This window comes from Phoca vitulina, unplaced genomic scaffold (assembly GCF_004348235.1).
Source record: "Phoca vitulina isolate PV1807 unplaced genomic scaffold, GSC_HSeal_1.0 scaffold16, whole genome shotgun sequence".
In the NCBI taxonomy this organism is placed as follows: domain Eukaryota; kingdom Metazoa; phylum Chordata; class Mammalia; order Carnivora; family Phocidae; genus Phoca; species Phoca vitulina.
Window position 1 is genome coordinate 8216222 of NW_022589719.1, and position 13775 is coordinate 8229996.

General features: G+C 37.0%; 1 protein-coding gene across 1 annotated transcript in view; it reads left to right on the plus strand.

Moving 5' to 3' along the window:
* Nucleotides 1–3462, plus strand: part of METTL15 (methyltransferase like 15) — a 219929-nt gene extending 216467 nt beyond the window's left edge. Inside the window, exon 6 of the mRNA XM_032413857.1 lies at nt 3305–3462. Coding sequence (XP_032269748.1) covers nt 3305–3309 — 5 coding nt within the window. The 3' untranslated portion in view covers nt 3310–3462. The remainder of the gene's footprint in view (nt 1–3304) is intronic.
* The last annotated feature ends 10313 nt before the right edge of the window (nt 3463–13775 follow it).

A 13775-nucleotide genomic window follows, 5' to 3' on the forward strand; every position in this document is an offset into this window, starting at 1 on the left:
TCTTCGACCTCAGCCGCAGCAACTTCTTCCTAGAAACATCGCCAAAGCAAGGGAAGCAAGGGCAAAAATGAACTATTGGGACTTCATCAAGATAAAAAGCTTTTGCAAAGCAAAGGAAACAGTCAACAAAACCAAAAGACAACTGACAGAATGGGAGAAGATATTTGCAAATGACATATCAGATAAAGGGCTAGTATCCAAAATCTATAAAGAACTCATCAAACTCAACACCAAAAGAACAAAGAATCCAATCAAGAAATGGGCAGAAGACATGAACAGACATTTTTCCAAAGAAGACATCCAAATGGCCAACAGACACATGAAAAAGTGTTCAATATCGCTCGGCATCAGGGAAATCCAAATCAAAACCTCAATGAGATACCACCTCACACCAGTCAGAATGGCTAAAATTAACAAGTCAGGAAATGACAGATGTTGGCGGGGATGCGGAGAAAGGGGAACCCTCCTACACTGTTGGTGGGAATGCAAGCTAGTGCAGCCACTCTGGAAAACAGTATGGAGGTTCCTCAAAAAGTTGAAAATAGAGCTACCATATGATCCAGCAATTGCACTACTGGGTATTTACCCCAAAGATACAAAAGTAGGGACCCGAAAGGCTACGTGCACCCCGATGTTTATAGCAGCAATGTCCACAATAGCCAAACTGTGGAAAGAGCCAAGATGTCCATCAACAGATGAATGGATAAAGAAGAGGTGGTATATATATACAATGGAATATTATGCAGCCATCAAAAGGAATGAGATCTTGCCATTTGCAATGACGTGGATGGAACTGGAGGGTATTATGCTGAGCGATATAAGTCAAACAGAGAAAGACATGTATCATATGACCTCACTGACATGAGGAATTCTTAATCTCAGGAAACAAACTGGGGGTGTGGGGGAAGGGGGGCGGGGTGGGAGGGATGGGGTGACTGGGTGATGGACACTGGGGAGGGTATGTGTTCTGGTAAGCGCTGTGAATTGTGCAAGACTGTTGAATCTCAGATCTGTACCTCTGAAACAAATAATGCAATATACGTTAAGAAAGAAAAAAAGAAGAAGAAGAATGTAGCAGGAGGGGAAGAATGAAGGGGGGGAAATCGGAGGGGGAGAAGAACTATGAGACACAATGGACTCTGAAAAACAAACTGAGGGTTCTAGAGGGGAGGGGGTTGGGAGGATGGGTTAGCCTGGTGATGGGTATTGAGGAGGGCACGTTCTGCATGGAGCACTGGGTGTTATGCACAAACAATGAATCATGGAACACTATATCTAAAACTAATGATGTAATGTATGGGGATTAACATAACAATAAAAAATTAAAAAAAAAAGAATACTGGCAAAAAAAAAAAAGAAAAAAGTGTTAATCAAAAAATTAAATAAGATACAAATGGTAAAGATAATGTAAAGAGTATGGGATAGTACAGAAGGTATTGTACAAATGATGGGAGTTTGGGCATAATGGTTTGTTTCATGAACATCTTGCAGAGTTGTTCTCTTGCCCTTAGAAATGTTGTTTGTTTGTTTGTTTGTTTGTTTGTTTTTTTGCTGCAATGGAGACAGCCACCAGTGTTAGTCAGGTTAAAGGATACAAGCTCTAACCTTTCCTCTCTTCTCCCTTCATATGTACTCATTTTTCAAGCATTTTTATATACCTACTCTGTGCTGTGTGCTCCAGGAGCTGTAGATAAATAAGAAACAATACCTGCATCAAAAATAGAGATGATCACAAAAACCTGATCCATGGAATTATTTACAAATATGGCCACAAATTCTTGCTTCTAATTTATGGATGATGGTCAAAATTCACAAATTACTCATTTGCAAGGACAATTTCAGAGACACTTGAAAGAAATGAGGGGGAAAAAAGGAAGAGCAAAGAGGGTAGAATTCCTATTTAACAATTTGCATGTGTTTTTTAATAAATAAAAAGAGTTTTATTATAGAATTACATCTGGCATTAACAAAATAAAACGGCCACCCATAGTCTACAACTTATGCATATTAAACATTGAATCAACCCAAGTGTGCTCAAACAATTGTCCCTCTCATGGTAAAATCCAAGTAGAAGAAAATTACTTGGTTTGAAGATTTTTGGATAAGAGCCTTTCTTTCTAAATGATCATCAATTCTTCTTTTGCTCTACTTGTTTCTGCCCTTTTATCTTTTTATTATTCAGCATCCAACCCAAATTGGGAAATTCCTTTTGTACATGAGTTAACACATTGTTAAAAGGCACAAATGTAGTACACAAAGTGATGCTGTCCAACAATCAACAGGTATTCATTCACTGACTGGGCACTGTCCCCAAGGAGCTTATGCTCTATTTAGGGAAATAAATAACAATTAAAATTTTTAACTTAAATTTTGAGATGTAGGAATTATAAACTCCTTCATATACATTCCCTACTTAACTATTATAATATGACACTAGGTCATTGGTTACCAAGCAAATTTTATTTACAAAGATCACTCACTCTCCCCTATCCTACCTGAATTTGCTATCCTACCTGAAGTTTAGCCACTCTGGAAAATGGAATGAGCTCCATTAATTTCTCCTTACAGAGAGTGGGGCACTAGAAGCAGAATCTGTTTTACTTGTTAAACCTAATGGAATTTGAAGCAGACTACTTAAAGCTATGAATTCAGAAACAAGCATTCATCAACACAAATAAATAAGCAATATGAACATCTGAAAAGTTCTTCCTAGCTCCTTGCTCCACTTCTCTATAATGGTATCTGCCTCATTAGCAAGTCAATGAGATTCATGGGTGTATGTGAAAGTGTTTCATAAACCATGGCCTACTGTCCAAGTGTAAGGGAGTATATAGTCTTCATCAGTCTATACAGTTTGCTACCTAAGCCACAGTATGACAGTGTGTGTCCCTGCATTTGAGTATCATTAAGTATAAACTTAAGGCACTTTAATGTGACAAAACAATATTCCACAGTCATATATAATGTTTGTATTAAGCATGACAGGAAATTTACAACTAAGCAAAATCATGATAGGCAAGACTGAGACGTCTTAAATGAAGATAGCTATTGGTTAGGAAGGCTCTTAAGCCAAAGCTCAAGAGGGACTAAGTTTGTAAGCTCTGCTGGAAGGCTCATTTCATCTGGAGCCATGAAGCAAGTCACTTATTCTCCCTGCTTTGATTTCCCTCAAAAGGATTTCATGGTTATAAGAATGAAACTGGAACTGTAGATGAAAACTATGAGTGTATAAGGTATAGATAATGTAATTATTTGTGATGTAATTTATTATTGTCCACATTAAGTCTACTTCCTTTCTCTGCAGATTAAGCTTGAGAGTCTGAACTCTTAGAGGTGTCTCAAGACCTAGCCTGAACCTCTTCACAGCACAGGTGAGAAAATACTGTCTGACCCTTCTGCTGGGAGGAGGAAATGTTTAGGCAAAAATGGCTGACCAATGAAACAGCCTACATGGTTCTTTCACTTTGGTGCTCTCACAGGAACATAATGGGGTGAGGTGAGAAGTTGGAGAATGGGATATCAGAGTAGCAAAGAAATGGGCTATCCCTTTTTTCACTCTAATTTTAAATTTCTCGGGCAATGCCAAACTAGAGAAAGAGGAGCCTAAAATTGAGCTTATATGTTATTTTAGATTGATTTTAATATTTAAAAATGACACTGTTTTATTAATATTCAGAAGGCCAAAAAAGCTATAGAATTGGCCTGAGAGGACAGAGAAGAAAGATCTGGTAGAATGGTTTGAAGGCAGCAGTGGAAATGAAAAATAAAGCTGATTATATTGTATCTTCCTTAGTTTAGCTCATTCAACAAACAAAGCAAGAAAGGTCAGGGCAGTAAACATTGCTACTCACAGAGAGACTTAGAGCTTAAGGAAAATCAGTGAGTGGCACTATAATTGGGTGAATTTTTTATAATTTTACAAAACTTATTTTAAAATCAGTGTTGAACTTCTAACTTTTAACCCTTTCATGTATGTTTTGAGTATGTCAGTGTATGTTGCCAACAAAAAGGTGTTGGGATCCACAATGGAAGAGAGTAGGAGATATGAATAGGAATTAGGTGTGATATTTGGGCTGAGCACAGATTTTACAAATAATTAACACAGAAGTCTTTAGCTGCCTGTCCTGAACCCATTTTCAGTTATCAACTTTGGATGGAAGTAGTCATATAATTTCACCCCTCATTCACTGTTTTAAAGGTGGTTCTCTTGAAAGATTTTGCAAAAATTCTTAGTTTCCAATAGACTTTGGAATATTCTGGACCCCATCAATCCAAAGGCCTGGAAACAAAAATTACATTTGAAGAATTTCATTTATGCAGCAATTTGGAACTATTTTGTAGGTTAATAGTAGCTCTGCAAAGCTAGGCCTCCTTGTCTTTGGAGGAAAGCTACCATTCAATTGGTTAAATTCCCTGAACCTTTGTTTCTTCATTGCTAAAAAAAAAAAACACATTAATCCTTAACAGATTTGTGGGAAGATCAAATGAAAAAATATATAACATGGCCTCCAGCACCCACCCTCACCATGATTGAGATTCTCCCTACCTTGAAAACTTTATCTCATACCATCTTTTCCTTCACTCACTACCCTCCTGGCACACTAGCTGCCTTTCTCTTCCTCAAAACACCAAGCTCTTTCCAACCTCAGGACCTTGCAAGTATTCTTTTCTCTACTTGTAATTTTATACTTCTGGCTCTTTGCTCCTTCTCATTTTTCAGGTCCCTAGCTCAAATGTCACCCTCTTAGTGAGGTCTTTCCTTGCCTTCTATCTAAAGTTGCCTTTGTAGGATTTTTGGTATCTCATAACCTTGCTTTTATTTCTCATAGCATTTTTTTTTACAATCTATAATTATTTTGTTATTTTCTATCTCCTTCCACCGGATTTCAAGATCTTTGAGAAAACCTTGTTGATACTGTTTACTGCAGTGCCCAAAATAGCTAATACAGTGTCTGGCTTGCAGTAGACACTTGATAAATATTTGTTGAATGAATGATATGAGCCTTTTGTATATGAAAGTCCATGAGAAGGTTAAAATGAACATGTTTTTTAATAATGAAAAAGTAAAAAGAAAGGTAAAGTTTCTGTTCTTTCTCAGAAGAAATTACTTGGGCATATTTATATGAAGTCATAAAGAAGAGGTAAGAGAAAGCTCTCTCTGCAGGAAAGGTTCCAAAGGCCAGGATTTGTTTAGAAACAAAGCCAAACCAAGAACTCTGGCTGGGGTGGACAATGGCCTGGCATTTTCTGACTCCAAAAGTTGCTCCTGTCAAAGCAGCGGCATAAGTTCTCATTTGGCAGAACTGAACCATGCCAAACCAAAGGCCTGGGACCAAAAGCATCATTTGAATGATGTCATTTTTTAGAGCAATCTGGAATAATTTCACAGGCTAATACCGGTATCCTTAGGTATTTAGAGCTAACTCACCTTCAAATTAATCAGAGACCCAGATGGCATCCTGGCTGAACCAAGATGTTCTCCTGGATAGAAGAGGCATCACCTGGCATGGTTGTAGCTGACACAGGCCCAGGTGTGCTGGCCTCAGGGCTCATTTCTTGAAGAGACTGGGCACATTCAGCTCCACACTTGGACTTGACTCCACAGACATGTCCAGAGCCTCATGGTTGCTAATAACATCCTGCACACAGAACACTTCTCATTTCATTTCCTACTCTTCATTTTTTGCTTTTAGGAAGGAGTGTGTCAATATAGAGCCAAAAAGAACATTTCTGAGAATTCCATGAGACTGTGTGTGTATGTGCATGTGTTTGACATATAAATATGTCCTTCCCTCCTCCATCCTTTTTTTTTCCCCCACCTAGTTTACATATAAAGGAAAGTTTCTCTCTGGTTACCAGGAGAAACAACATTGGGTGGTAGTCAGAAATTTAGGCTCTCAAACCACATAGCCTTGGATTCACATCTCAGGATTTCCTGTCCTAGCTATACAGACTTGAGCAAGCTATTTAAACTCTTAGGACCTTAATTGCTTTTTCTGTCAAATAATCACTGTAATAATTCTACTTCATAAGAGCATTGTGAGGATTACATGAATTTATGTGTCTGATTCATGGTAAGTGCTCAATAAACATCAACCAGCTCAATTACCAGCCTCTACCTTTACTAAGTATCCTAGAATGACTGGGAGGTTTGAATGAAAGCAAACCACAAATTAGGAATAAGTGGCTTAATCATCTGACCTAATGCAAAGAAATCTTTATTTTATTAGGCATTGCCTTTGAGTTTAGTACATCCTCTCCCCAAGGCAATGGTCACTTTTTTATAGTGATTCAGAAGAAATCAACCAGCAAAAAGAGAGAAATAATATACCTATGTCTGGTATAGTAGCCGAATTTCGGCTCTGTGACCTTTTCTTTCTCTGGTGTTAACACCCATGAATATTTTATTACATGGCAAAAGGGACTTCACAGATGTAATTAAGGTTACTAATCAGTGGATTTTAAGATAGGGAGATTACATGATCCCTTTAAAGCAGAAGGGGAAATCTGAGATATTCAAAACACAAGAAGGATGTTATATGCTGTTGTTAGCTTGAAGATAAAAGGGACCATGTGTCAAGGAAATGGGAACATCATCCTACTTGGAACAACCACATGAAACTGAATTCTGTCAATAGATAGTGAGCTTGGAAGTGGATATTGGGCCTGAAAACTGATTTTAGCCTTGTGAGACCCTAAGCAGAGAATGCAGTCATGTCATGCTATACTTCCTCCTGAAACTGTGAGATAATGAAAGGTGTTATTTTAAGCCATTAAGTTTGTGGTAAATGTTATAGAATCAGTAAAAAGCAATACACCAGGCTTGCAACTTTGCCTGAAGCATGAAGTATAACAATGAAGAATTAATTAAGGAAGAAATGCCTCATGCTAAAAACAGTACTTTGGATCTGAGGTAGAAAGTGCAACACTTCCACCTAGAATTTCAAGATCCAGATTTTGAGACTTCAAGTTAATCTTTGCTACTGTCTCCTCTGGATTCCTTCAGCATGGTTATGCAGTTTCATTGTAGTACTTTTTGCTGTCTTGCAATTAACTATTTATGTGACCATCTCTGCAATGTATTAGTATCTTTAAAGGAAGAAACTATGTGATTTACTTTTGTATCTCCCAAACCTAGCACCGAGCCTAACATTGTGAAGATGCTTGAGATGTATTTGTTAAATGAAATAATGAGTGAATGTGTAAGAGAATCAATGAACAATTGACACTGAGACCCAAATGGTCAAAGTATTTGTTGGGATCACATAGTGAACTTTAGTTTTAAACTTACATGTATAACAAATTCTTATTTGCTCTGTTCTGCTTTGCAACTCAAAAAACTACACCCAGCATGCTCTTTGACAAACTGATTTAATTAAAAGAATGACTCTGTTAAATTTACAGAATCAGCTACCCTCCTAACTGAAGCAACTTTAATTATATGAGTGATTTATATAGATATTAACATCCAAGCCCTATTAATATCAGTTCTCTTGAGTGATTTCTGAGAGGTTCAATTCTTTCACCTTGATGCCTGTCTCCTTTTACCTGCTTGGTCCTTTGATTCTGGAGATGTTCTTAAAGGATATAGAAAAGAGGCTCACCCCTCAGGAGAGAGAGGGCTTGATCACTGGAGTCATGAAGCTGAAAGAGACACTAAGAGTGTTTTGCCTCTAAGGGAATATCTAAGCCATGTCATTAAACCTTCTCTTCTTTAAGATTTCCAGGGATACAGTCACCATAACATCTTTTTGTAGCCCATCTCCAGTTGTCCAGAAGTTCATTCTTTTACTTGCTATCTTCCTTCTCTTAGAACTGCTCCTCCAGGGGCACCTGGGTGGCTCAGTCGGTTAAGCGTCTGCCTTCGGCTCAGGTCATGATCCCCGGGTCCTGGGACTGAGCTCTGTGTTGGGGTCCTTGCTCTGTGGGGAGCCAGCTTCTCCCTCTCCTCCCCACTTGTACTCTCTCACTGTCTCTCCTTCTCTCTCTCTCAAATAAATAAATAAAATCTTAAAAAAAAAGAACTGCTCCCCCAGGTCATAAGGCTGAGATGGACTTACCAGCCATGTTTCCACTGTATGATTCTACCACCTTGCCTACCATCCCACTTCACTCCCCAGCCATGGCTGATTGGAACTAGGCTAAAAACATGATTCATGATGAACCAAGTAGACTCTCTATCCTCATCCTTCTCATGGGCATTGGCATTTGGAACTGTGAAGCAGGTTGTAGTTTGTATTGTAACTATACAATATAAACTCGGAAGATGTTGGATGACCACTTTCCCTTGGAGGACAAGAGAAATGGAGAAAGCCAATCTGTAGAGCAATGGAATTAATCACCTACAGAGAGAAACTCAGGCATTATGTGGAAGAGGAACACTGCCTGGGATCCAGAAGGCTTTGCAGAATCTGTGATACTTGGCATCTTTCAAAATCTGTAAGGCATCTCTTTATCCTTAAAATATATCCACCCCCCATATTTGTTTTCATATATCAACTAGATTTGTTTTCTGTTATCTCTTAATGAGGAGTTCTAATGAATACATTACCAGGAACATATCCTCTTTTAGAGCACATCTTTCCTTCCTGGGCAGGAGGAGAGGAGCATAAAGAGTCCAATGGTATTGCTATTTCATTTAATAAATATTTACTTAATACTTATTACATGCCAGAAAATATGACCAAACCACAGTGTTGGCTCTCAAGAGGTTGGGATACTGGAGCTAAGCTATTTCTTCCCATCACAGAACTCTTCTAATGAGTAGTTTTTGCGCTACAGCACATCATCGGGTTGGACAAGATTGTTTAAGGCTCTCCCTGCCCAGTTCTGTTCCCTCTTGCTGTTATCTTTCACAAGCATTATTCCAATAAACTGCTTACACTCATAATTCTATCTCAATGTCAGCTTCCTGGAAGACCCACCCAACACAGATGACCTTCAAAAAAAATGGAAGCAGAAGGGGAAATCTGAGGGAGGGAGCATTTTCATTTATTCAATAAATATGTATTGATGATCAACAATGACCAAATGGTATGCTAAACACCAGGTATATCCGTGACCAAGATAAACAAAATTTCTTTTCTTACGGAGCTTCACTACAGTCAAATGGAAATAGTATTAAACAAATAAACTACACAAAACACTGGACCCACCAAATAATTGAGGAAAGAATCACAATGGTGATATTAAGAAAAATACAAGGAAAAAGTAGAGGGAAAGCTGGGTGGGGAATATTACATATCAGAGTATGTTGGCTATCAGTAAAGGAATAAAACCCAGGTTTTTTATGTTAATCACATTCCTCATTTAGGACTCTGAGTCTGGAAACTGTGGAATTCATTTCAAATGCAGAATATGGAGACTTGAATGGACATTATTTTATGTGAAAAATATATGGGGGATTAAAAAAAAAGTTTTTTAACTTGATTTAGCTGCTTTAAAAAAACAAAAACAAAAACAAAACTTATTTACAGAAGGATCCCATTGTCAGGAGCACAACGAGTCCATCCTAGGAAGTAATTGTTCCCCTTTGCTTTATGCTAATCAGACACTATCTGGAATCTTGTGTTCAATTCTGGGGTCCTTTAAAGAAAATGTTAGGAAGGACAGAAGCAAACTGGCTTCCATGGAGGGCATGAGGATGGAGAGAAGGTCTTGATTCATATGACAAAAGGGCTTGGGCAATAAATAAAATCTTAAAAAAAAATTGTCCCTTCTCCCAAATACTTCTTAATCCTCTCCCTCTCTGTGGGTTCTCTCTATAGCAAAAATAAATAAATTAATTAATAATAAAAATTAAAAAAGGGCCTGGGGATGTTGATCCAGAACCAGACCAAACTAGAGTGAGTCATTGTATCATCTTTTTTTTTAAGATATTATTTATTTATTTCCCAGAGAGAGAACAAGCACAAGCAGGCACAGTGGCAGAGGGAGAGGGAGAAGCAGGCTCCCCACCAAGCAGAGATCCTGATGTGGGGCTCGATCGCAGGACCCTGGGATTATGACCTGAGCTGAAGGCAGATGCTTAACTGACTGAGCCACCCAGGTGCCCCAGTGTATCCATCTTTAAATAGAGGACTGTCCTATGTAATTAAAACAAAACAACAGCAACAACAACAAACTCAGACCAGTTAGTTTGAATTTCTCTTGAGAGTAGGAATAGGAGCAATGAGTAGAAACAGTACAGAAGTAGATTACAGTCTAGTGTAAAAAAATAATAAAAATTCAGTTTCTGAAACCTAGAACTATTTATCAATTGAATGAGTTTATTCATGAGGTTTTAAGCCCCTCCCTCCTGAAGGTGAAACTCATGTAGCAAGGCTTCCTGTGAGTGATATTTTGATACTGGGTTTTCAAAGATTGAAAAATACATGTCTAGAGGAGCCTGTAAGAGAATTCTATATCATTCAGGGCTTCATATAAGACAAGGGGAGGAATGAGGGTAGGGCTAAGTTGGAGCTGCATGCTCTGCCAATCTTAATTCAAATACAAATTTTCCAAAAACACTATGCCAGAGCAAGACCTCATTCCTCTACAGAGACACTGACTTGACAACAATATACCAAAAGGCCTTTATGAGAACTCAGGAATCTAGTTAAGGCATCACAGTATCTCAGGCAAGTGCAAAACCAGAAAACTTACATTGAAATGGGTAAGAAAAGACATTGCATTTTACCTGTGATAGTCCTTTCCCCAAGCTGACACAGTTTACTGCATTTGGGATAAAAGGACCAACTTACTACTTTTTCCTAGAAAGGGAAAGAGAAATGTGGAGTGTGTGCCCAACATTCTGGCTTTTCAGGAGACTGCATGATGGACTGATTATGTCTTATCTAACTCAGAGTGCTGACAGAGAACTAGCATATTTGAATACCTGGGGGCCTCTGAGAAAAAAGCTTCATGGCTTATTGCAACACCAGGAAACCTGCAGTGTACATACATACACAAGAGGGAGAAAGGGATGATGAGCTCCTGAAAAAGAAACCAGCAAATCTCTCTAATTCAGAAATGGCATATACAAGCCCAGAGAAGATGCATCCCCAGAAAGGATTTGAAAGGCCCTCAGAATCTCTAGCCAGGCTGACTGGGGAAGATCTTTCCCTGGTATGTATCCAGTCCATAAGAATAGGAAAGGTGGCTGCTTTGTCAAATGACCAAATCCTAGCAAAAAATAAAAAGGCCATAAAATAAAAATACTTCAGTTATTAGTGGAAAAAAAATAAGGCATATGAAGAAACGAGGAAATATAGGCCTATCAAAGGAACAAAATAAATCTCCAAAAACTGACCCAAAAGAAATGGAAATCTATGACTTACTTATTAAAGAATTCAAAATAATTATCTCAAAAAACTCAATGAGCTGAAAGAGAACACAGACAACTAAAGAAAATCAGGAAAATAATTCATGAAAAGACATCAACAAAGAGATAGAAACTTGGAAAAAAAGAACCAAACAAAAATTCTGGAGTAGAATACAGTAACTAAATTGAAAAATTCACTAGAGGAATTCAACAGCAGACTTTATCAAATAAGAATCACTAACTCAAGACAGATCATTTAAAATTATCAGGTTAGAGAAACAAACAAAAAAGAAAAGAAGAAAACTGAAGAAACCCTAAGGGACTTATGGAACATCAAATGGAACAATACAGTAATCCCCCCTTATTCATGGGGTGTTTCATGGGATATCCCAACTTTATATATACTATGCCTTTTCCTATATGTACATGCCTATGATAGCATTTAATTTATAAATTAGGCACATTAAGAAATTAACAATAATAATGAATAGAATAATTATAACAATATACTATAATAAAAGTTATGTGAATGTGATCTCTCTCTCTCAAAATATTATACTTTACTCACTCTTCTTTTTCATGTGATAATGTGAGATGATAAAAATATGTGATGAGATGAAGTGAGGTGAATGATGTGGGCATTGTGGTGTAGCTTAAGCTACTACTGACCTTCTGATGATACATCAGAGGAAAGATCATCTGCTTCCAGACTGCAGTTGACCATGGATAACTGAAATCACAGAAAGCTAGATTGCAGATAATGAGGGACTACTGTGTATACATTATAGGAGTCCCAGAAGGAGAAGAGAGAGAAAAAGGGGCAGAGAGCTTATTTGAGGAAATAATGGTTGAAAACTTCCCAGAAAGAAAATGGACATCCAAATTTAAGAAGCTCAAAAAGCTCTAACTAGATGAAATCCAAACAGGCCTATACCAAGACACATTATAATCAAATTGTTAAAAGTCAAAGACAAAAAGAGAATCTTGAAAGTCATGAGAAAAGCAACTTGTCACATACAAGTGAGCTCTCATTAGATTTTCAGCAGATATTATCAGCAGAAATATTATAAACCAGAAGGGAATGTGAAGATGTATTCAAAGTGCTGGAAAAAAAAAAAAACCTGCCAAATGCAAACTCTATCTGGCAAACTGTTCTTTAAAAATGAGGGATAAATAAAGACCTAGCTGTATAAACAACACCTGAGGGAGTTCATCAGCACTAGGCCTGCCTTACAAGAAGTGCTAAATGGACTCCTTCAAGGTGGAACAAAAGGATGCTAACAGCAATAGGATAGCATATGAAAACATACATCCATGGTAAATGTAAATATATAAACAAACACAGAATACTGTGATGGTGGTGCATAAATCACATTTGATTCTGGTATAGAATTTAAAATATAAAAGCACAATTACTATAAAACTATATTAATGGATACAAAATATAAAAATATGTCATTTATGACATTGATAAACCAGGAAGGACATGTAAGGGAGTATAGTTTTGTATGTAATTGAAGTTATCAGTTTAAAACAGATTGTTATAACTATAAGATGTTTTATGTAATCCCCGTAGTAACCACACACACACATAAAATGTATGGAAGATACACAAAAGAAAATCAGAAAGGAATTAAAACACATTACCACAAAAAAAAAAAAAAAATCAATAAAACATAAGGAATGAAGAAAGAGAGGAAAAGAAGGATAAAATAACTATAAGACATATAGAAAATACTGAACAAAATGGCAATAGTAAGTCCTTCCTTTAAATTTAAATGGATTAAATTCTTCAAAGACATAGAGTGGCTGAATGGATCAAAAAAACAAGATCCAACTATAAGGTGTCTCTAAGAGACTCATTTTAGATATAAGGACACACATAGGCTAAAAGTTAAAGGATTGAAAAAGATATTCAATGCAAATGGTAACCAAGAGAAAGTAGGGGTGGCCATACTTAATTCAGACAAAATAAGCTTTAAGTCACAAATCATCATAACAGACAAAGGGGGACATTATATAATAATAAAAAGATAATTTTTAGGAAGATATATCAGGAAGATATAACAGGAAGATATATCAATTATATATGCAACTAACATCAGAGCACTTAATTATGTGAAGCATACATTGACAGAATTGAAGAAAGTAGATAGTAATAATGATAGTAAGAGATTTCAATGTCCTATTTTCAATAATGGCTAGAACAACCAGACATAAGATAAATAAGCAAATAGAGGGATTGAATAGCAGTATAGACCAATTGGACATCTCAGATACATACAGAACACTCTACCCAATAACAGCAGAATGCATATTCTTCTGAAGTGCATACAAAACATCCTCCAGGACAGATCACATGTTATAGGTTATAAAACAAGTTTTAACAAATTTAGGAACATCAAAATCATAACAAGTATCTTTTCTGACCATAATGGTATAAAACCTAGACATGAACAGTAAGTGGAAACTG